The sequence below is a fragment of the Neophocaena asiaeorientalis genome, unplaced genomic scaffold (assembly GCF_003031525.2).
Source record: "Neophocaena asiaeorientalis asiaeorientalis breed wild unplaced genomic scaffold, Neophocaena_asiaeorientalis_V1.1 scaffold346, whole genome shotgun sequence".
Classification (NCBI taxonomy): Eukaryota; Metazoa; Chordata; class Mammalia; order Artiodactyla; family Phocoenidae; genus Neophocaena; species Neophocaena asiaeorientalis.
This window is the reverse complement of record NW_020175400.1, coordinates 667,070-691,280: the sequence shown is the minus strand read 5'-3', so window position 1 is coordinate 691,280 and position 24,211 is coordinate 667,070. Positions and strand designations below refer to the sequence as shown.

General features: G+C 45.7%; 1 protein-coding gene across 2 annotated transcripts in view; it reads left to right on the top strand.

Moving 5' to 3' along the window:
* PDE8A (phosphodiesterase 8A) overlaps window positions 1-24,211 on the top strand; it is a 131,410-nt gene that overhangs the window by 71,320 nt on the left and 35,879 nt on the right. For both annotated transcript variants that reach the window (XM_024766474.1, XM_024766473.1), the window contains exons 6-12: window positions 3,580-3,668; window positions 7,656-7,734; window positions 9,375-9,512; window positions 14,868-14,956; window positions 16,582-16,633; window positions 16,734-16,776; window positions 21,836-21,913. In XM_024766474.1, the coding sequence (XP_024622242.1) occupies window positions 3,580-3,668; window positions 7,656-7,734; window positions 9,375-9,512; window positions 14,868-14,956; window positions 16,582-16,633; window positions 16,734-16,776; window positions 21,836-21,913 (568 nt within the window). The remainder of the gene's footprint in view (window positions 1-3,579; window positions 3,669-7,655; window positions 7,735-9,374; window positions 9,513-14,867; window positions 14,957-16,581; window positions 16,634-16,733; window positions 16,777-21,835; window positions 21,914-24,211) is intronic.

Sequence of the window (24,211 nt, the reverse complement as noted above, 5' to 3'; positions counted from 1 at the left end):
ACAGAGGGCACGGAGACAGAGCAGAGCATCCAGACCTGGAGGGAAGGTGATTCTCCAGAGTCTCATGGCTGGGAGGTAGTGGGGCCCATGCTTGAACCCGGCCCTGGACCTGAAAGCCATCACCACAGTGAGAACTCTGGGATTCAGGGGGCAGTCAGCTATTCTGTGGATTGGCCATAGTTCAGGAGTTCAGGATGGATGGATGGAGACCTACTTGCCTCCTCAGTTGGACTTGGCAACTGAGCTTTTGCTGACTAAAATCTCGAAGGTTAGGGTTTGGTATCTCTCAACACTGGTTGTGCGTTAGAACCCCCTGAAGGGCTTCCCTGGAGACCCTGTTTCAGTTGGTGTGGGGAGGAGCCTGCACGTTCGTATTATTTTTTAAGATTGCAGGGAATTCTAATATGCAGCCAAGGGCTGAGAACCACTGGGTGGGGCCCAGCAAGGTGGGTGTGGTATGCTCTGGAGAAAGCAAGGCCCAGTTGTCTCAGGAGTCTGCAGGACTTGTGGCCCCGGCCCCTCTTGTGGGATGGGTTGAGGAGGGGAGACCAGCTGCTGTTCAAGCAGAGGGAATAGCAGCCTGATGCCTGAAGATCCCTGGACCTGCTGCCCTTCTCCACCCTCCATGCCCTGTGGAATCCTTGGGACATGAATGAAAGGTGGAGAAGGGCAGGAAAGACAGGATATTTAGATACACAGAACAAAGCAGAGGTAGTGAGGGGGAGGGGCAGATAGCAGGAGCAAGATGCTGTACTTTTAGTCACATGTGCTTGTTTTTTAGCCATGATGTCCACCTTTGGGGTAAAAAAGTTTGGATATGTACATTCACACCCAGTGAAAACTCTGGTTGCATGCATGGGAGGCCATGACACATAATACACATGGCTCCGTGTCCCAAGATGTCGCCTGCAGAGCAGGTGAAGCCAGGCAAGTGCGTGGACAGCTGGAGACACCTGTCCATCTCAAGTCCCCCACCCCTTGTCTACTGGAGTGGCACAAGCACTATACCCGGAAATCTCTCCTCCCTATTCCTGCCTGGTCCGCAGTGGGCGCCTCTGCAGGTGGGCAGTGTTCCTGGATGTGCCTGAGGGGTCATGGCTGACTGAGGAGGGAGCGGCAGGGCCAGCACTCTCCTCCCCTCTCAGCAGCGGGGAGCTGGTAGGCATGTCACCTCTCTCAGACTTCTGTGGGTAAGAAGGGCTGTGTTTGGCCTGCAGGCCCGGGAACCATCATGCCCATGGCCAGCAGGCCTTGCCTTCCCTCCCAGGGGACGGCAGTCACTGTGCTTTATGTTTGTGCAACAGTTTACAGATGGTGGTCTGTGGTGGAGCAGGGTGTCTTGTTTTGCAGGTGAGGAAGCAGGCTCAGGAAGGTTAAGGGCCTCATGGAGAATCATACAGCTTTTAAGGCATGAACTTAGGGCTGGATTTTTAGGTTTCTTGACACAAAGACAAGACCCTGAGCACTGTTCAAACAGGGATCTCTGCCCTCACTGGCAGTAGAAGGAGCTCCACAAGGGGCCCTGTGCCCTAGATTGGTCCGGCTTTGGCTTGTTGATAGTGGCCTGCAGATGCCTTGCCTCTTAGCCTCAGCTTCCTCCTCGGTCAGAGAGAGTTTTATCCGTGTATTGAGCAGGTGAAAGCAAGAGCTGTTCACAGAAATAGGGGTGAGTAAATGTTCACAAATATTTTTTTACATCTGAATGTAACTACGTGACAGAACGTAGCGACCTGTAAGATGTCTTCATGAAATACATAATTTGGTGGTGCTCAGGCTTCCCATTCCCATGTAAATTTGCTTTGTTGAGATGTTTCCATTATGTAAAGGTTATTATACAAAACAGTTACTGTCCACAGCAATAAGAGAGACTGGGCAAAGCCATGGCTCTGCCAGTACCTCTGCCGTGGAGGGTAATCCTTTGTCAGCTTAGTTGAGCTGCTGTTTGAAGTGACTGTAGGAGAATGTTGCCTCAGTGCGAGTTACCTCTGTGAAACTCAGCTGCAAAGAGATGTGCAAGCATATTTTTGCTTACTATGAGCTTGTACAACTCGAAAGAGGACAACATATTGCTCTTGAATAAGCGAATAGACTCTGAAAGTTAATGTAGATAGGACTTTAGTTAATAAATTTCCTCCTCCTGTATATTCTAGGCTCTGCTAGTAACATGTAGACATCAAAAATCCTCTTACTTCAAGGCAGTGAAAGAAAAGCATTCTTAAGCGCTCTTTTTTTTCCTTGAACTTTTTTTTTAGTGGAATTAAATATTGTGTTAGTTTCAGGTGTACAGCAAAGTGATTCAGTCATATATATACACAAATATACATATGTGTATGTATATACATATTTATACTTTTTCAGATTCTTTTCCAATTAAGGTTATTACAAGATATTGAATATAGTTTCCTGTGGTATACAGTAGGACCTTGTTGTTTACCTGTTTTACATACAGTAGTGTATATCTGTTAATCCCAAACTCCTAATTTATCCCTCTCCCCATCCTTTCCCCTTTGGTAACCATAAGTGTGTTTTCTATGTCTGTCAGTCTATTTCTGTTTTGTAAATAAGTTCATTTGTATTTTTTTTTAGATTCCCACATATAGGTGATATCATATGATATTTGCCTTTCTCTGTCTGACTTACTTCACTTGGTATGATAATCTCTAGATCCATTCATGTTGCTGCAAATGGCATTATTTCATTCTTTTTTATGGCTGAGTAATATTCCATTGTACATACTGTACATATATAAACACACACATACACACACACACACCACATCTTTATGCATTCCTCTGTCGATGGACTATTAGGAGGTTGCTTCCATGTCTTGGCTATTGTAAATAGTACTGCTATGAACGTTGGGGTGCATGTATCTTTTTGAATTATAGTTTTCCCTGGATATATGCCCAGGAATGGAGGCCTATCTTTTTCTAATTCCATTTATTTACTACTTTATTGAGATACTATTCATATACCATGTAATTCAGCTATTTATTTTAAACTTGATGTAATATTTTTATAAAAATGTAAAATAATTATAATGCAATTTTCCATTTCCTCATTTTACTTGACAGTGTGTCTTGTACATCATTCCATATAAGTGCATGTAATAGCTGCATGCTGTTCCGTTAAATGGTTATACTATCGTATACTATAGTTTTTTTAATTAATTTATTTTAAAAATTATTTTATTTTTTTCTCTTTCCAGCAAATACCTTGCCCTTTCTGCCCTTCTTTCCCTTCCTTCCTTCCTCCCTCTCTCCCTCCCCCCTTCCTTCCTTCTTTCTGCCTTTTTTTCTCTTTATTGAGGTATAGTTGATCGATTCAGCCACTTAAAGTGTACAACTCAGTGGTTTCTTAATATATTCTCAGATATGTGCAAGCACTATTTTTTAAAAGCTAATTTGGTACCCATAAGTTTTCATCTCTCATTTCCTGTTCATCATGAAAGATAAATTATTTTTTAGATTTCAGGTACCAAGTTGAGAAGCCTGTTGGAAAGAATTATTTTTTATATATGTATTTAATCATTTAAAGGTGCACATTCGTTTATCCACAAAATCCCCTTTCTGTTTGTAGAGGTATGTAGAAAACCCCAGCGCCATGGCCTGTTACAATGAACTGCTCCAGATGGAGTTTGGATTGGTGCGCCCACAGCTGAAACTCAGGTAATTCTGCTGCTTCTGGTAAGCTGACCATACCACACAGAGCATTGTTGCAAGTGAGGACTTTGGTTGTGGGCGGCTATATTTTGGCTGTAACTGACCTCCTGCTAAAATGGGATGGGGTGGTGGGAAGGCATCTCTCCTCACAAAATGCTTTCGGAATCTGCCTGGATGTCTAATAGGTGGTCGTGTTAGTGATTGGAGACTCAGCATTTAGAGATGGGGCTCCAGTGGGGACTTCCCTGGCAGTCCAGTGGTTAAAACTTGACGCTGTCACTGCCGGGGCCCTGGGTTTGATCCCTCGTCGGGGAGGATAACACAAGCCACGTGGCGTGGCCAGAAAAAGAAAGAAAAAGATGGGGCACCAAAATAATAGCAAATGAAAAAGCAGGATGCGAAAGTATATATACTGAATTATCTGTTTTGTTTTTTAATTAAAAAATTACTTTTAATATATACATACACCCAACCCATTAACATTATTATCTCTGGTAGGTGACATGTTTTCTTCTCTACAATAAGCATTTTGTAATTTGCTCTTGCTCAGCAGTTTTTTGTTTTTTTTTTTTTAAACTGATGAGTGGAAACCTAGTTCTTTGTAGAGTGAGAAAAGCAGAAAAATTAGTAAAGTTATATGAAGTTGACAGAAGTGAAAAAAATGTCAATATCTCTGTATCATCCTAGGTCTCTTCCTTGGGTGGCCTACTATTCTTTAACATTTCCTTTACCAGGATCAAAGAGAGAATGAAATCATTCTGTTTGTATGTGCCCAAGGCAGAGATAAGGGGATTAGAATTTGGGGTATTAACGTTGGTAGGGACCAGCCCAGGGTATCACATGCAGAGAAGAAAATACTTCATAGACAAAATGAAATGAAGTGCGAGGTAGCAAAGAAGTGCTGCTGAGCAGAGATGTTTCAGGGCTAGTGAGGTCTACAAAAGAGCTCCTTTTTATTGCCAGAGTTTTTAGGGAAACTTGAGATGGATGGTTGGCCTTGGGCCTGCCTCCTCCTCATTCCTGGGTCTTCCGCAGCCTGGCTGCAGCACTCCCACAGTGAGCTGGGCTGCTGCCCTCTCTGAGAGGAGAGCGGAACTGTGGAGCAGGAGGTGGTTACAGCTTATTTCATCAAATCACGAATCACGATGCAAAAACCGAGACCCAGGGAGGTTAACTGACTTACATCCAAGATCTCGCACACAGCACGTGGCAAAGGTAGTCCTTTAGGTTGTAACCCCCATTTTCAAAACTGCACTCATGGTCTCTCCTCATGCTCTACTTTGTTCTCTGTGTGCCAGCTGACAGCCAGAGGGAGATGTCCACTATGAAGGGAGATATGAAAATATTGATAATGAAGGGAAGGGGTAAATGTGGGGCTAGAGAATTGGGAGCAATAGAGAAAGACTTGTTCTGAGAGATATTAAAATGCACTAAAAAGCTATAACAAGCATCTTTGTGTTACTGCTAGATCAGTAGACTAGAATGTAAAGTCTAGAAATAGACGTGCATGTATTTAAGAGTTTAAGAATTAGGAACATAAGTATATGTGTTCAACATGGCAATTTAAATCCACACAGGAAAGGGTGGATTTTTCAGTGAATAGAATTGTGACAACTTATTAACTGGAAAGAAAATTAAGTTATATCCCGATCTCACACCCAGTCCCAAAATAAATTCCAGTGTGCGTAATGTTAAAAAGTGTGGCCACATAAGTACTAAAAATGTGAGTGAGCATATGTATTTGGATAATGAAGTCTTTTTAAACTCAGCATGGTGTGAAAGCCAGATTTTATAAAGGAAGAGAATCAGATTAGACAACATAAAAATGTTAAGCTCGTCTCAGTAAGTATACCTTAAATAATGTTAAAAATTTAGACAAATAACAAACTGGGAAAAATACATTCTTAACATACAGGACAGATAGGTTAATATCCTGAATACGTAAAGAGCTTTGATGAATCAGGTTAAAAATGGAAACACCCAGTAGAAAAAATTTAAAAGGACATGTTGTGAACAAGCAGTTTGTAGGAGACATTAATGGCCAATAAACATGAAAAAAATGTTCAGCTTCACTAGTAACCAAAGAAATGAAAATGATATACCATTTTATATTTACCAGATCTGCAAAAATTAAAAAAGAGTGATAAAACCCAGTAGGGCTTCTCACAGATATATCTCCTCCAAGCTTGTTATATCAGAGGTGGGAACTTACTTCTCGTTGTTTTTTGGTTCTTGTTTTTTTAAATAACAGGTTTATTGAGGTAATTCACTTGATTTTTATATGCCAAGAAAGAAAAGCTAATTTTTATTGGCTAAAGCTGCTTTGTCTTATTTAGCTAGACAGTTTAGTAATACCAGGAATAAAGTAAAAGCATTGTAATTATTGGTTTTATAAATGTAATCTCTGCACTTTATGAACAAGTAGACAGTTGCTTTCTCTTTTTCATCTTCTGAGGCATATACAAGAAAAAAACTGAAAGCATTCCCCAGTCATGGGGAATTTGTTTGACTAAATTATGGTATAATTTTACAATAGAATTATTATATAGTTATTAAGAGTGATGATGAGGAACTAATTATTGATATGGAAAGATATTAATGTATATGGTTCAGTGGTACAAGCAGATGATGAAACTGTAGAGTATGATCCTATTTTTATAAGTATATGTATTACATGTATATTTACACAAGAAATTGCCTAGAATACCAGTTGATATGCGTAGGTGTTGGGATTTCAGATGATTTAATCTCACTTATTTTCAAACAGATTTATCGAGATAAAATTGACATTCTATACAATTCACCTATTTAAAGTACACAGTTCAATGGCTTTTAATGTATTGTGCAACCATTGCCACAATTTTAGAACATTTTCATTACCCCCAGCCCTAGATAACCACTAATCTAACTTCTCTCTATACATAGATTTGCCTCTTCTGGACATTTCATATAAATAGAATCATACAATATGTGGTCCTTTTAACTCAACATAATGTTTTTCAAGGTTCATCCATATTTTGGCATGCATCAGGGCTTTATTTCTTTTTATATCTGCATAGTATTCCATTGTATGGATATACCACATTTTATTCATCCATTCATCAGTTGATGGACTTTAGGGTTGTTTCCACCTGTGGGCTATAAGTTTTTGTGTGGATGTATGTTTTCATTTCTGTAGGGTATCTACCTAGGAGTAAAATTGCTAGGCCATATGGTAACTCTATGTTTAACAGCCTGAGGAACTGCCAGACTGTTTTCCAAAGCAGCTAGCTGCACCATTTTACACTCCCACCAGCAGTGTATGAGGGTTCCTCACCAACACTTGTTTTTATCTCTATTTTTGATTGTAGATAGCCTAGTGGGTATGATGTAGTATCTCATTTATTATTATTTTCTAATTTTTTAAAAATAAACCTTTAGTTACCTGTGCAATTTAAAAATGTTTTCAAACACTGAGGACAAGGGAGAATGCTGGCAATGTAAGGCTAAGTGGAAGCAGAAAACAAAGCTCATGATCCCGATGATCCCAGTTTTGTGAAAAGGACTTGTTGGAAGTGACAATAGCTACAGGTGATGGGCCGCCTCCTTTCCACCCGGCTTCGTGTGGGCTTCTTGACTCCATTTTCTCATTGAGTCCTCACGAGGACCCTTCAGATGGTGAGAAGGCAGAGACCCAGGGAGGTTCAGTCATGTCCCACAGCCAGCGAAGGGCTGTGACCTGACCCTGGGGTGTGTTCCACCGGGTCCACTTGTCCTTAGAATGAAGGAAAGGCACCAAATTGTGCATAGTCATGATCCCAAGTACTGAGGTGGCAGGAAGCGCTTATTTCTTCCTTATGCTTTTCAGTATTTCCCCCTACTTTTTCTTGAGTTAGCGTTAGTTACCTTTATAATCAAAGAACACATTTAAGTAAATTAATGTAATATTCCAAGATTGTATTACATTTTATAATATTTACATTAAGCAGTCCTTTTTCTTTTCCACCCATAAAGGGCTTGTAACTCAATGTTCACTGCATTAGAGAAAAGTCAAGAAGCAATTGAAATTACAAGTGAAGACCACATTGTACAGGTTTGTTGTTTTGGAAGCTTGTCCTGCTGAATTTCTGGTTTGTTTGCATTTTTAAGATTGAACCCCTTCAGTATGTTTTTTTTTTTTTCCCTCTCTTTGAAGTTCAAGGGACCAGTTTTTCCTTAGAGGATTATGAGAACAAAATCTATAAAATATATAATTTAAAATAAGTTCCCTATAGGTAAGAAAAGGTTCCAATAATTGCTTAATGTGCTAGAAAATATTCTGTAAATGCAATTAGCATTTATTATTTCTCACTTTTTTGCATATTTATTTACTTAGCAAGGAGGGACTTTTATCCAGAGGATTGTTTCTGGAGCGGAGTCGGGTAGAGAGAGACTGTTGCAGCAAGGAGAGGCTCTGCCCATAAGGGCTGCACGCTCTGACCTTTCTTACTGTTTTTGAAGATAGTTTACACCTATAGAAATTTACTAGAAGCTACTCAAATTTTCAAAAATAAACTAGCAATTACTTCACAAATTATCCATTATTAGAAAAGTGGCTTCATTTAAGTGACTGAAGATAACATGGCTTTCAGATAACAGCAGACAGGTAACATGTATTTTCATATAACAGCGAAAGAGGGAGTTGTGCCAGAGGAGTGCCTTTTGTCTGAGAATGAGCCCCACTTTGATTTTAGTTCTGAGCACTCCAGTGCCTCACTTTCATCGAACTAGTGACTTTCTTGGTAAAGAGTTGATGATGTTAGCATTCAGGATGGTGCCCTGACAGGCGACATGGGCCGGTGGTTGAGGGCACAGGCTTGGTATCAGTCAGGCCTGGCTTCCAATCAGCCTCGGCCCCTTCCTAGCTGGGCATCTTCGGGCAGGTGACTTAATCTGTCTGAATTTGCTGTCTCATTTGTACAAATGGGAATAATGTTAACGCTAACAGCGACTTACCTTTTGTAAGGATGTTCTGAGGATTAAATGAGTTACTGTGTGTGAAGTGCTTTTACTACAGTGCCTAGCAAGGAAAACAAACCTTAAACAGTATGATTATTGTTTTATCATCGTCATTATTTGTTATTCCTATCAGCACATGCACAGCTTTCCCATACATTTTCTTCTAGTCTTACAGCCCTATTTGAAATTTAACCTTAAAGCCTTGCATTTGTAAACACTTTCTAGTTCACAGCCTGCTTTCCAAACTCATTATTCATTTGCATCATATGAGAGAGGCGAAATAAGTGTTTCATTCCCATTAAACAGATGTGCAGACTGAGACTTGGAGGGGTTAAGTGACTTGTGGGAGTAGACCCTGGGTTTTCAGACTCCCAGTCTGGTGCTTTCTTCCACTGTATCATAATCTCAACAGCCCTTTTGTAGCAGCCCTGGGTCTGTCTCCATGCAGCTTCTTTCCTCTGCTGGTGTTTAAGTGGAGTGGGCCTGCTGCCCTCCCTGCAGCCTCAGGAGAACAAGGCAGCAAGCCCAGCCCGGTGTCATCGGAGCAGAGGCTTCTCCAGACTCCAAGGATTTTCTGGGGTTGTGCTCTTGTGGCTTTAGAACCGTCGTAGTGAGCGCCAGGCTCCTGGGCTTTCTGAGGGAAAAATATGATGGTTTAGGTTGAACATCTTTGATTGTCCTCTTTTCAAAATTTCCTTTAATTCACATGATGTTTTTTCCTTTGTCTCCCCCCAGTATGCAAATCCAGCATTTGAAACAACAATGGGCTATGAGTCAGGTGAATTAATAGGGAAGGATTTAGCAGAAGTGCCTGTAAATGAAAAAAAGGCTGATTTGCTCGATACTATAAATTCATGCATCAGGATAGGCAAGGTAAGTAAGAGGTCACTACCCTTGTTACTCTCACATAACAAAGAGGGAAGGAGGGAGACCTAGCGCTCACTGAGCACTGCTAGAGCCAGGTGATCTCAGTCTCACTCTTCCCAGAAGCCTGGGGAAGTGTAGGTAGTGTTAGCTCTGTTATGCCTATTTTGCAGATGAGGAAATTGAGGCCAAGAAAGTATATAAAACCTGACCAGCCAATAAGAGTAACTTTGACACTTAACATCATTGTTTTCATTTTTGTAATATGTGAGTTAAGCTGATCTTTATAATAATTGATCTTCTAAGTGGTAGCTGTTGGCAGATGGTCTGGGTAAAGGATTGCCAGTGAGTTAACACATTCTCAGAACACATTGGAGCCCATCAGTTCTCTGAGCCTCGTTCATTCATTTAGCATTTTTTGAATGCCAGGTGTGCTAGGTTCTGGTATAGAAAGAAGGGCAAAACAAAAATCCCTTAGGGAACTCATTCCAGGGTGCAAAACAGACAGATAAAAGTAGTCATTGCATTGTGATGTGAGAAGTTACAGCACCCTGGTGCTGAAGGGGTAGACAAAGCAAGGCGGGTTCAGTCTGAAAGGTTATTTCTCTCTCTGAACTGTGGCTTCTGACAGCACCTCACTGTTATATTAGGTTTTAAAATACGATGAGAAGGAAAAGGCTACTGCTTTCCATAGTCATTCTTAGGCTTTTCTGCTGGGCTCTTTTTAACTTTTAGAAGTTGGGACTGTGAATCTGATTATTCAGAACGTTTGAAAAATTGGTGACCTGCTTTCTTGCTGGCTATCTGGAGGCCCTGTGGAAGTGATGCCCTTTCTCTGTGGCATTTGGCCCGTGCCTATCCCTTAGCACACAAGGGCAGTCTGCCAGAGGGGGCAGAAGGGCTATGCAAAGCTTATACCCCCACTTGGCTTGGGCCCCTCGAAGACACCGTGAGTGGGCTGGTGTCCTTTGCTTTCCCCCGGCTCTGAGCACACGAGATGGCTTTGCAGTGAGAACAGGGAAAGAACAGGCCAGCGGCGGGGCCCGGTAATGCACTCTCAGGGGAATCACACAAATGGGCGCTGCTTGAATCCTATTTTGCCTTCAGCTTTTCTGTCAGGATGATGATTTTCTTGCTAGAGAGAGTGGCAGGTCCTCTGGATAGAGAAATGAAGGCTGAGATGAATGAAGAGACAGACCCTTAGGTGTTCAGGCCCACCAGTGTTCCCTGCCTGGGCTGAGAGGGGCGTCCTCGGAAGGCAGCTCCAGAACGGCAGCCATTCCAGACCCCCACAGCCTTTGAGGGGCTTTATCATGGCCTCCCCAGTCCTGGCGGTTTGGTCCAGTGCTGCCACTGGGTCAGCCAGCAGTTCTGCTGTGAGGTTCAGCAGGGTGTGAAACAGATGGTGGCTCTCATGCTCCTTGAGCTGGCAGCTGCCCTTGCAGTGAGGAGAGCAAGTTGAGATGGGGGTGGGGGCACCCAGTGGATTAGCTGTAGGCCCTGGGATTCACCCAGATCCCTGTGAGCAGCGTGTTGCCTCCTGAGGTATGCTGTTGGGCACCAGGTGCAAAGGGCCTCGACAGCCGGACACCTGTTCTCTAAAGTCTGTATTTGCTATGAGCAGAGAATAGGAAAGGTTATCGCGTTGTCAACCTCTGTACTGCTTTATTTCAAAAAGAAACCAGGTGGGGATATATGTATATGTATAGCTGATTCACTTTGTTATACAGCAGAAACTAACACACCCTTGTAAAGCATTTATACTCCAATAAAGATGTTTAAAAAAAAAAAAAGAAAAGAAAAGGAACCCAGGGCATTTGTTTTGCATGATTGCAAGTTCTTGGGGAGAGTGCAAAAGCTGCTGTTTGTCCTTTGTTGGTACCCTGCTGGTTCACGGGCAACACCGCAGCAGGACAGACCACTTAGCTGGGCAATTTTTTGAGTAGAAAGATATATGGCCTTTCTAATCAAGTCTCCCTCGGGAGAAGAAGGGCTTGTTGAGAATCAGCCAGCCCTTGGCAAACAATGGTACCATGGTCAGTGGAGAGAGTTCAGACATGTGCTGGGAACCAGGATGGAGCCTTTGGAAGTGGTCAGATGACCGGGAGGGGCTTTGGAATGTCAGATTCTAGGTGTCCAACCAGTTGGATATTCTTGGGGGCAGAGGAGAAATTCTGATGATGTTCAAACAGAGAACACTGCGAACACCACTCTATAAACCTCCTCTGCCTGCTGTTCTCAGCCACTGGCTCCCCTTTCAGGTAAAACTGATACTATGAGGCACCTTGATTTTCAGTCCCGCACGCCTGCTTCCTTCCTCCCTTTATGTATCCTTCTTGGCTCTCCTCCTGTTTCTTTGTCCCCAGATCTTCTCTGTTGGGGCCCTAGAACCCCTGGCCTCCTATCTTCTCAGATACCTGAGCCTTATATTGCCTCTTCTCTTTTAGAAATTTTGCATTTTTTTCCCCTCAGAAACTGTCTTGCAGCTGCTGGAGGAATGTTGGCTGCTCGGCTGGCTGCCTCTGATAATGATGTGTAGTCGCAGAGCCCTTTAGCTCTTCACACCTTTTTACCTTCCCCAGCTCCTGGGAAGCCAGGAGCGAGCCTTCCTCCCTCGCCGCCTCCCCTCTTCTCCCACTTTTCCCCCATCTCTTTCCTCCCAGGTTTACCAGGGCTCTTTGTCCCCTGCTGGTTCCTCAGAAAGCTCCCTTTGTTGTTGAGCATCTTTCCTGCTCTGCGTAGATATCTCCCACCTTCCCAGTTGTAGCCCCAGCGTCTTTTCCAAGATCTGTTTCAACATCCTGCTGTCATTTTGGTATCACCTTGGAAAACGGTGATTTCCTCTCATCCCCCATTAACAAAAAGCCCGATCCCCCTCCACCTCATCTGTCTACTGCTCGTTGACCGTCCACACAGTTGCCTGGACTTTGATTCCTGGAATGGTTTTGGTTTCTCCCTACCCTTTAGCCCCCTCCATCAAATCCATCACCAGGGCTTGATGTCTGTTAAACCCCTGCCTTTGAGGGTCCACTGCCTGGGCCTGACCGTGTTCAGGGCCCTCTTCCCACACCCTGAGACTGCGGTGGCTGAATGCGGTTAGGCCTCCCTGTCCCAGGACCCTCCACTTCTGGCCAGTCCACCCTACGCTACTGGAGATTAGTCTCACCAGATCACCACTTTGATCATGTCACTCCCTCTGTGTAGAGCTCAAGTCCCTTATCCTGGGTGCCAGGATTCTGTGATCTGACTTTGGCCTCACTTTTCCATTCAGTAAACAAAAGCCCCAAGTGTTCTTTGACTGTTTACCACCTGCCAGCACAGTGCTAGCCCCTGGGATAGGACAGCTGGAAGATGATGATTTAATTCTTAAGCCAGTGGGCACACACCAAGAAGGAACTGTCTCAGTAGTCAGCGAAGTCCAGCTCAGTGCTGAGCTTGCCCCGGAGTAGAAGGGAGGTGCACGCCTCAGTGTAGTTCTGAGAGGAGCTCAGCCTGAGAGAGACAGACAGACACCTGTGTGAAACCAGACAGGCCACGTACTGGTCATTTGCCGTGTGTCAGGACTTGGCTAAGAGTTTATGTCTGTTACCAGATTTAATCTTCATAACAGCATTCTAGGTAGGACTTTACTATTTTTAGGAACTGAAACTTCGATTTTTGAGGTATTTTTGATAAGAAGTATGATCTGTGTTAAGTGAATATTTTTTGTTTCCATTGTTGACTGGAAGACTTACAGGCAACTCTGTTATCTAAGCAAAGTCATTGGCTAAGTTGTCCTCCATTAGCTGGACCGTCCAGCGCTGGCTGACGTGGCTTCTTACACCTTGACTTGGGGTCCGGCAGCCACCCACTCTGTTCAGAAAGGATTGGAGGAGAAAATCCTGAGTATGTGTTTTGAAGTGCTGATTGATTGACTGAATCGGTCTCCCGTATTTTCCCTCTCTTTTTATGTAACAGCTCTGGTGAGAGATAATTCACATGCCATACACTCCATCCATTTAAAGTATACAGTTCAGTGGTGGTTGGTATGTTCACAGAGTTTTGCAAATATCACCTCAGTCAGCTTCCCGTATTTCTCTTGAGAGTGAGCTTCAGAAATAACTCTTAGACCTGTCTGCTGAAGCCTTCTCTGGTGGCTGCGTGGGGCTGTGGGCGTGGAGGACGGGCTCCAGATTCCTGCCCAGGGATCCCTGTCTAGTCCTTGCCCGATTTGGGCACAGGCCACTCTCCCCTCAGAACTGTAGTGAGGAAGGCCCACACCTCCCTTCTGCTCCAGGGCAAGTAAGCTCCTAGCTGGGCTCTTGGGCTGTTTTTTAATTTAGTCCTTTCTTGGCGCCCATTGTTTTCAGAAGGACGTCAGGAAGCCCCACTAACCATCCTTTGCTTCTGTCAGTATCCTGGTTTCTCTTGGATCCACTTTCCTAGAGGAGTCTGAAGATGAGATTTTACCATTAGCATTTGCATGCAGGTCACCACGCCCCAAGCATAGATTTCAGAATTGACTTTGTGTAAGAGTATGGACAGGAGACTTGAGCCAGGCTGCCATGGTGTTCCCCTTCCCACCTGGGTCAGCTTTAGCTCCTGTGGGACTCTGGAAGGTCTCGAAGGGTATGAAACACCCTGGGAGTTCAAGGTCCTACAGTGGGTTTTAGGGATTTTTCTAGCTTAAGGACCTCGGTGACTCTTGGAGAAATTCAGAACGTTTTAGGTGGTCGCAAAACCCAGCTCCGTCCCACACTTCTCTCCACCACCCTCAGAGTAGGGGAGCCATCTGTAGCCCCTGTTTGCTCACTGTGGTCATAGCCTGGGCATACCTGCTCTCCCATTGCAGTTCCATTCTGAAATGGCAGCTCTGGCTTTTAAGGTCTCACTTGGTTATTCTGCCTGAGCCCGGTCCTGGCTGTTACCTCATTATCCCCACCCTACCTGCAGAGGGTACACGACACAGAGGGTGGCCCCTTCTCTGCCCCAGTCTGAGACTCTCCCCCTCCCAAATGCAGGGGCAGAGGCCACACTTCCCCCCTCCACTGCGGCAGGTAGGAGTTGTGAGAGGAGGAACCTGGATGAGAAGAGTGTTCCTCATTCATGGGCCCAGGGCCTCTCTTGCCAGCAGAAAGCCACTGAAAACATATGGCCATTTAGACTGTGGTGATCTGGCTTTTGTTGTCAGTCTAGGGAGGAGATGGACTTGGGAGGTTGAGAAAGAATTGTCGGATTACCCAAAATTACCTTTGGGGTTGGGATGATTTTATTATCCTAATAGCTTTAGTGGCCATGGTAAAGGAGTGGAAACCTGAGGTGGAAAATGCTCTTGGGTTTATGTTTTGAACACAATGTATAATGATGCCTACATTCCATTTATAGGAATGGCAAGGAATTTGCTCTGCCAAAGAGAAAAACGGAGATAATGTACAACAAAATGTGAAGATACTACCTGTCATCGGACAGGGAGGGTAAGTGGAAAAAAACGAGAACTTCAATCAACATACCATGTTCGGCTTATTGCAAAATGTGCTTTGAATACTTAAGTAAGTTGAGAACTGCATGCAGAAATTTATAAGAAAGACTTGTAACAGGGTCAGGTACCATCAAAGGATGGCCTTCCAGGGTGGCTTCCTCATGGTCACAGCCTGACCCTCCAGCTGGTGACCCGGAGCCGCCATACTCCGACAGTCTTAAGCTGTGTGAGCACATAAGAGACTAAAGTATTTAAATCTGAATGCCACTTTACTGAGCTGTGTGCTAAGAACACTCACTGGTGGACTCCCTGTGTTTAAAAGATTTTTATCTAATTTGATAGCCTATGTGTTATTTCTGCACAGAGCTATCAAATTAGATAAAAGTATTTTAAATACTGTCATTTAAGGAAACGCATATGAAGCAGATGTGACCACAGATTGGAAGGCAGTGTATATCAGGAGCCTGAAAATGTCATATGGTTTGTCTCAGAATCTATCTTAAATAATACGAACAGTGGAAAATTTTGAACGTGAACTGTAGAATACCCAATGATAAAATACGCAACCATTAGAAATGATGATCATAGGAAATTAAATTATAGGGGAAAATGTTTTTGATAAATGCAAAAGTCAAGATGTAAAATCATACCTAGTGTACGCTCTCAGTCGTGAACATGAAAGAAGGACAAAAAGACCAGGAGGAGGTGTAGCGATGATGGTTGTAACAACTGCCGCTGTCCATGAGCCCTTCCCTCCCTGGGCAGGCTCTCAGTGCCTGGTAGGTGTCACTTCATTTCGTCCTGGCCACAGCCCCGTGATGTCGGCACTGTGACCGTCTCTGTTTGACAGACGAGGAGCCTGAGGCTTAGAGAGCTGAGGCTGGCCGAGAGTCCGGCCGCCGGCGCTCAGCGGAGCCGGGCCGCAGGCCTCTGCGTTGATCGCGTGGCTCACGTGCTTGGTCACCAGGCTCTGCTGCTGGCTGGCGATCGCCTCAGGGAGACGGCTCTGTGTGGGCTCTCTGTTCTGATTCTCTGCCTTTTTATGGCCTTTCCAAATTGTGGGGGGCGGGGGGGGGATAACTGTAGGGATTGGATTATCAAGGGGAAAAGCTGAAAAATTGAAAATAAGTGAGGAGAGTCAGCATCTTCTGAGATAAGCCCCGGTTGCTTTGTTCTAGACTCGCACATTCGGCCCCAGTGTGGCCTGTGGCTGTTTCCATGAATGACTGTGAGCAGATAGTTTGCTGAAACTTGAAGAAGAGCATCAATAGAAAGGGCTGTGAAACTGTGAAGACATGTTAAGGAATTAGAGGCTTTGGGCTGGTTAACATGTAGTACATTTTTAAAACCTAGGTATTTTTTATTGTGTGTTGTGATGACTCAGAAGGATTTTGTTGTTTTTACTGAAGAGTCAGCTTCTCTTCTACAGAGACACCCGAGGATGCTTGTAGACTCTTGTTTGTTTATTGGTGGCCTTGGCCACGCACAAATAGAACTGCTGTCCTCCAAGCATTGTATGTATTGTGAAAGAGAGATGCTCCTTTCATAATGAAAAATGAGCTAGATATCCACCAGAATAGAGAGCCAGGAGAGAAATAATACATTGTTTTCTACTTGCAGAAAAATTAGACACTATGTGTCCATTGTCAGAGCGTGCAATGGCAACAATAAGGTATGTAAGGAGAGCCCTTGGGACCCCAGGGACCCAGCAAGATTTCCCTTACTGTATAACTAGGCACTCAAAACTAACGGCTTCTAAAATTCATTTTTAGGCTACGAAAATAGCTGAATGTGTTCAGTCTGACACTCATACAGGTATGGTGCCCCATATTCATTCTTAGGGTTCACTGAGCTTTTGAAAAAATAAAAAAATAAAAACAGGCCCTGCCTCTGACGAGCTTGTCTGTTGCGTAGGTGGGACTGTATTTTCCTAGCACCATGGCAGCATTTCTCTCCCTGACTCCCGGGCTGGTTTATGAGTCAGAGGACCCGAGCACAGGTGGGCGATCTGACAGGTGTCCTGGGGCGGGTCTCAGGCTGTGGGGAGAGAACTGGTCACCTCCATTGCATGAACTTATGTGAAGATGTGTTGAATGGAGTGTGGTCTGTTGGCATGATCTGTGCTCGAAGAGGCAACTGTGTTGGTTTCAGACTACAGTGCTTTAGCAGGGATGCTTTCACCACCAGCCTACGGGGAGGTAGGTGGACCCCATCAGACCTGCCTCACGTCGTATCCGTCTCGTGAGGACTTGATGTGCTTTGGACACCATCCGCTCACCCCATGTCTACGTGACTGCAGATGTTTTTCCCTGGCCCGGAATCACCTGTTTCCTTCCAGCGTATATCATGGCTCCAGCAAGCCACTTTCCTACTCTGGCCCTTACCTGTGATGGTGCAGGTCCTCTCCGGCTCCATGCCAGAGGCTCTCCATCCAGCCTGTGTGGACGCTTTACAGCACCCTGCCATGCCCAGGCAGTGCTCTGGTTGCCCAGCTGGTCTGTAAGAGCCTCCAAGGAGAAGACTTTGTCTTCCATACCTTCAGCTGTTGATGGTGTGCTTTCAGCAGTACCGGCACTGTTCACTCATTCATTCTAGGAATGTTTCCCACAAGTTTTTCTGAGTGTTTGTTGTGTACAAGGCACTGTGCTGAGTGCTTAACTTACGGTGTATTTAGTTGAAGCCTTGCAGTAACCCAGAGGGGTAGACGCTTAATAGATGAAGTTCCCTTTTAACAGATAAGGAAACTGAAAGGCTACCTAATTCGCCCAGGGATATCCATCTAGGAGGTGGGAGAGTTGGCACTCAAATCCAGATGGCCAACTCCAGAAGCTCTGAAGCACATGCTGAAACAGTTCTTGTGGGCGCCCCAAGAGTACTCAGGCTTTAATCTGAAAAGAGGAGAGACGTATTGACACGAAGGGACACATAGCAAGTGATGAGAAGTGATCATTAGTGGGTGAGAAAGGCAGAGGAAGAGGGAGGGGGACGTTCCAGACAGGGAGAGGTGGATTTGAGTAAGAAGATGGGTGTGAGAGGAAAAGCATTCCAGAAATACATACCGTTACTGAACAGGGAAAGTACAGAGTGTGTTCTAGAAAGAGCAAGAGCAGGGTTAAAATTCTGACTGGTGTAAAAAAGGTCAGTGTGGAAGGGAGTTGGGATCGTGAAGGATCCTTAGATGCTAGGTGGGAAATCAGGATTTTCATCGGTAGGCAGTGGGAGTTGGAGGATTTTTGAGCAAGGGAATAGTATAATGACGCCTGAGCTCTAAGCTTTTAGAGCCTGTATGTAACAGATTACATGGAAGGAGGGACCAGGGACGAGAATACCAGCATTGCCATCGTGTAGAGGAGAGAAAACAGGCCAGGGCATAATTCATCCAAAACTGTCTCTGCTTGGCGAAGCCTGCTTTCTGTGCTTCTTAGCAGGGGGATGGGTAGCACAGGGGAGGAGGAGGGGGTCCGGAAGGGCCCTGCCAGCAACGTGCCAGGTTCCGGGTTGGGTGGTGCGGAGCAGGGCTTCAGCGTATTTCACAGGTGTCCTCGTGCGCTGCCAGGGCGGGGGCTGGGCAGACCTGAAAGGAGTGTTACTCTGGACCTGGAGAAAGTGAGCTTTCTCGGGCGCAGGAGGAGGGAGCTCCCCGTGTGCGAGGCCGCAGGGAGCCCGCGGTTGGGCAGCGGCTGGAGGCTTGGCAGTGTGGGGTCGGTGAGACCCCGAGGCGGGGGGAGGGGGTGTCCCGGTGCAGGGCAGGCCCTCCTCAAAGGCTTGGACAGTTGAGAGTGTCTGAGAAAGTTCTCTGAAAGTCTGTTCCCAGCAGAGTGACTTTGGGGCAAGTCATGCAAGAAACCTGGTTCTCAGCTTCCTCCCCCCGGGGGACCACGGTGTTGGTGTTGGGATGGAGGCTGCCCGTTCCTGGGGCTGCGGGATGGTTCCTGCTCCTCACGGCTTCTCCAGGGTCTCCTGGATTTGCCCAGCAGGCCAAGGAAACCCTGCTAACCTTCCTCTCCTAAAAAGACGGGCAGTGCGAAGGATCGCAATTTTCTGGAACAGGAAGCTGAGCGCAGACACGTGAAGTCGCGGGCGGTGCTGAGCCCGAGCTGGCTCGGCGGCCGAGGCCTATTGAGCGTTCCCTCCTGCGGTGCGCGTTCCCTCCTGCGGTGCGCGGCTGCCTCAGGTCTCGGGTCAGTCGTGGGCGTGGAGCCCTCTCGAGGCAGGAGGGCCTGTGCGCGGGCTCCTGCAGGCTGTGGGCTGGTTGAGAGGTCAAGGTCACCCTGCCGTGAGCCCCTCGGCCCTCCCTGCAGGAGCAGCAGCCCAGCAGGTGGAGGTACCTTAAGAACCAGCTGCAGAGCTCTGCAGGGACTCAGAGGAAGAGAAGCGGGCTGAACACGGCGGTCACAGGAAGGTCTGGTCTTGCCTTAGGGGAGTCACATAATCGCTGAGTAGAAGTTCAAGCCTGCTTCGCCTCCCTCCACACCTGCCATAGCCCTGGCCTTGGGACACGTTGCTCCTTGCTTCCCTCCAGCCAGCTCTGCCCCGTCTGCGCAGGCAGCGTCCTCCTCCAGGAAGTGCCTTCCTCCTCTGCCGGCCTCCAGCTGCAAAACATGGCTCATCTCCTCTCTGCCCCCCTCCCAGAGGAGACCTGCCCCTTCCTCCCGGGGCTCCTTTTGCTCCCCAGCATCACGACTGTCACTCTTAGTTCACCCGTGTTTGTTCCCCTCCGACTACCCCCTTTGAGGGCATGGACCCTACCATATTCATCTTCACACCCCTAGTGCCTGGCTTAGAGCCTGACACGTGTTAGGTGCCCAGTAAATGTTTGTTGAGTGCCCTCGTGTCATTCACAGCTGGTGAGGAAGTCAGTCAAGTCAGTAAAGCAGGCGGTTACCAGCAATGTTGGGGGTGAGGCATTAGGGCAGGATTTCCCAGAGGTGATGATACCTGAGCCGCATCTTACCTGCATCTTCAAAGAAAGAGGATCGAGAGTTAACCAGGTGAAGGAGGCGTCAAGGGAGGGGTGCGTTCCTAGGTGGGGGTAAGCAGTTTGCACCAAGGCAGAGAGGTTTTGGAGGTGAACTAGCACATCATAAATAGTCCGTGATGGCTGGAGAGAGGAGGTCCAGATATCACAGGACTCTGGGTGCCACACTGGGGAATTTAAATCTGTTCCTAAAAACAGTGATGAACCATTAAAATGTTTTAATTGGGAGAGTGATCTGATCAGATTTTTGTTTCAGAAGGATCACTTGGCTGCCTATGGAGAATGGGTCGAAGGGGGCAAAGTTGGGGCCGGTAGGACCAGTGAGGGGAGGCTGTCATTATAATCCAGAGGTGGATGACAGGTGTCTGAGCCAGGACAGGGACAGAACAGGGGTAGATTGAAGAGGTATTTAGGAGGTCGAATCCACAGATTTATCTGACCACTTGAGGGCAAGGAGCAAGGAGGAGTCATGGATGACTTGTCTCCAACTTAAGCGAAAGGGTAGATGCCGTTCAGCAGCCTGGGATAAGCAGTGATTTAGGAGAAGATACTGAGTTCATGTGGGTAGTGAGCTCGTGTGAAATTCCTGAGGGTGTCCAGATGGAGGTGACGAGTGGCCAGTTAAGATGTAAGTCTGGAGCTCAGGAGAAAGGCCTGGGATTAAGACAGCAACACAGGAATTAGGAAAAGCTGTAGAAAAGGATGAGGTCTCCTGAGGAGATTGCGTTGTCTGAGAGGGAGGGCTGAGAGGACTGAACCTTTGGGAACACCAGGGGTGCTGAGGAAGAGAGAATGAATCATGATGGAAACTAGGAAGGAACAATAAGAGATGCAAGGAAAGCCAGCGTTGGACTTGTGCAAACCAGGAGTCTCCAGGAAGCATGATCAGTTGTGTCTAGTACCACAAGTCAGGTAAGAACTGAATGGTGTCCTTCAGATATAGCAACAGGGAGGTCATCAGTGACCTTGACAAGGTCACTGCCAGTGCCCACATGGAAGAGAAGGTAGCAGATAGCAAGTGGAGAAGGTTCCAGAGGGTGGGGAGGAGTACCAAGGGCCTGCCTTTGGATCCTGTTTGTGAGCAGGAATCCAGATGAGGAAGCCGGGAGAAGGCAGAGAAGACAGAAGAAGCTGCAGGTGCGGAGAGCTGAGCTCGAGCGCCAGCTGTGTGCTCACTCGTCTGCACAGCGGCTCCCAGTTTCCTCGTCTGTGAAATGGGGACAGGTTGGAGAGGCTTGCCGCCACGTGTGACACGCGGCAGGTGCACAGAGGAGGGCACGAGAAGGAAGGTCAGCTTTGCCTTGTCATTGATTGGCGTGGAGTGAGGGAGAGAGGAGTCAAAGACAAGCCCTGTTTGGGCCTCGAAATGCAGTGGTGCCATCCACGGGAAGAGGGGGCAGAGAAGTACACCCCGGACTAGTGCTCCTGTACTACCCTCCCAAAGAGAGGCACATTCTTCCCGGGGACGTTTTAGAGCTTGTATTGTAGAAAAAAATACAAAAAAAGATTTTTTTTTTTTTCCTTTGGGGCAAGGGTGGATGGAGATCAAAATTTTCCCACCACTTTATTCAATTACATAGAAATATAATAGGTGAAATTCTCTTGAGTTCATTTCTGCTAGTTTTTGCATCGTGAGACTCTGTGATTATATAATCTGGAAACTGAAAAGCACTACTTTAGGACTGTACCAGGTGGGACATTTGGAGAAAGTCAGCCTCCCTTAAAACGTAATTGTTCACAGTCTTCATCTCTGTGCACTCCATTGATTTTTGTGGCTTCCTAAATGGTATTCTAATGCTTAAATTTTGTTTTTTAAAACTTTTATATTGGTAAGTTTCCTAATGTGTTGTTAAAATCCCTTTGCAGAGGTAATTTATAATTTAATTGTTTCCACAGATCATCAGTCAGGCAAACATAACAACAGGAGGAAAAGCTCACTAGATGTCAGAACTGCTGCCTCTCGAACAAGCAAAGGTAGGTGACAAAGACGAGGAGAAAGCATGGTCCTGTGAGTGTTGAACCCATGGAGACGTGTGACACTCCCTCCCCAGTCTGATGTCTGGGTCACTGCCCCCCTCCAGCTCAGGAGAGGGAAGGGGACCCTCTAGCAGTCTGTGTCCATTTCTCCCTCACCCCCAACTCCTTTGCCAGTGGGTTCCATTCTGACCCTTTTGATGGAGTCAGGGAATAAAGAAAAAGATACATTTTACCGTCTGTTCTCTAGTTGATTTTCTTTTTTTAAAAAATTTATTTATTTATTTATTTGTTTTTGGCTGAGTTGGGTCTTCGTTGCTCTGCATGGGCTTTTCTCTGGTTGCAGCGAGTGGGGGCTACTCTTCGTTGTGGTGTACGGGCTTCTCATTGCAGTGGCTTCTTTTGTTGTGGATCATGGGCTCTAGGCACACCGGGCCTTCAGTAGTTGTGGCACACGGGCTTAGTTGCTCTGCGGCATGTGGGATCTTCCCAGACCAGGGATCGAACCCATGTCCCCTGCATTGGCAGGCGGATTCTTAACCACTGCACCACCAGGGAAGTCCTCTAGTTGATTTTGTAAACTGTAACAGCAGATGTCAGTTTATCTGTTGTAGTTGTATGAGTAATGCATTTGGAAGTTCTCAGTGATATATTCCATTGTGGGTTGCAATTTGCCATGGAAGCTTACCTTTTGGTGGGGACGTAAGTGAGCTGCATTTGGGGATGTGAAAGACTTTTCATAAGCAAATATTATTTAAGTTCTAAGTGGAATATATAATTTTTTAACGGTTATGTAGATATGTGGCCTGAGTGATCTAGAAGTTTTAAAAATGCAATGAAAATTATCTATAGATAGTGTGGAGGCAAATATTACTGCTAGCTATGTGCTTTCTTTGACTCAGAGATGAATTGGGAAGCAATAGGGAGCTGATTGTTACTAGATAAACAGCGAAAACTTTGCAGATGTTACAGTGGAGATCCAGTGCCTCACTTCTCTCATGGGTTGGTCGTGAGGACCGGAAAATATGCCGTGTGTCCCTTGCACTGAAAAGGCGAAACGGATCCCACCCCTGCTGCAAGGGCAGGGAGCAAAGTGGTGTTACAGGGAAGAGTATGGACTTCGGCCTCAGCATTGCTTTGATTCAGGTCCCAGCTTCATCTGCTTTCTGTGCAACCTGGGGGGTAGACCTTTGTGCTTCCATTTCCTCATCATCACATGGGGATCATTATGCTGTCCACAGAGGACCACGTAAGGATGAAATGAGTGAGCGTGGTGCCTGGCCAGGGTCGTGGCAGCAGCTGTCACCGTCCTCACTGTGGCCCTCATGGTCACGGCCCTCGGGCACAGCAGAGCAGAGGCGAGGTCACTCGTGCCCCAAACTCTCTTTACCGCCACACTCTGACTTCTGTTCATCCTTTGGATTACTTTGTCCTTTTCTGTATTTTTGAGAGTTAAAACACTTTTCTTTTAATGTTTGTGGGTTTTAACCACTGTTCTTTTTAATTGACTTATAATTTACGGATAATACAATTCATATTAAGTGTTGAGTTCAATAGGTTTTGACAGTTCTGTACATTGAACTGTATAGACTGTAACCACCCAGCCCAAAATAGATACAGAAAATACACACGTGCAGGCCTGCCCTTGCGCACATATTTCACCACACAGAGGCATCCACTGATTTCTTGCACCATAAGTTAATTTGGCCTCTTCTTGCGCTTCATAGAAATGGAGTCGTATAGGATGCACTGTCTGTGTGTCTGGCATCTTTCATTCATTTTAGTGTTCTTGAGATTCATCCTTGTTGCTAGGTGCTACCGTTCTTCTTTATAGCTTGGTAGTACTCCACTGTATGACTGTGCCACAACTTGCTTATCCATTCTGTTATTAATGGCCCTTTGTGTTCACCTTTCCACTTTGGGGCTGTTCAGAGTAAGGCTGCTGTGAATATTTTTAGGCAAGTATTTTTTGTGTTTGTGGACATGTGTGTTCATCTCCTACCTAGGAGTGGAATTGCTGGGCCTTTGTGCAGCTGCCAACAGTTCTCCAGTGTGGGTTGTACCATGTACCATCACTAACCTATGAGAGTTCCAGTTGCTCTGCATCCTCCCACACTTGGTTATACCAGTGTTCTAAACTCTAGCTATTCTACTGGATGTGGTTTTAACTTTAATTTTCCTGATGACTAATGAGGTTGAGCAGCCCTTTCATATGCTTACTGGCCATTGGATATCCTCTTTTGTGACGTGAATGTTCAAATATTTTGCCCTTTTTTTTTTTTTTTTTTTTTTTTTTTT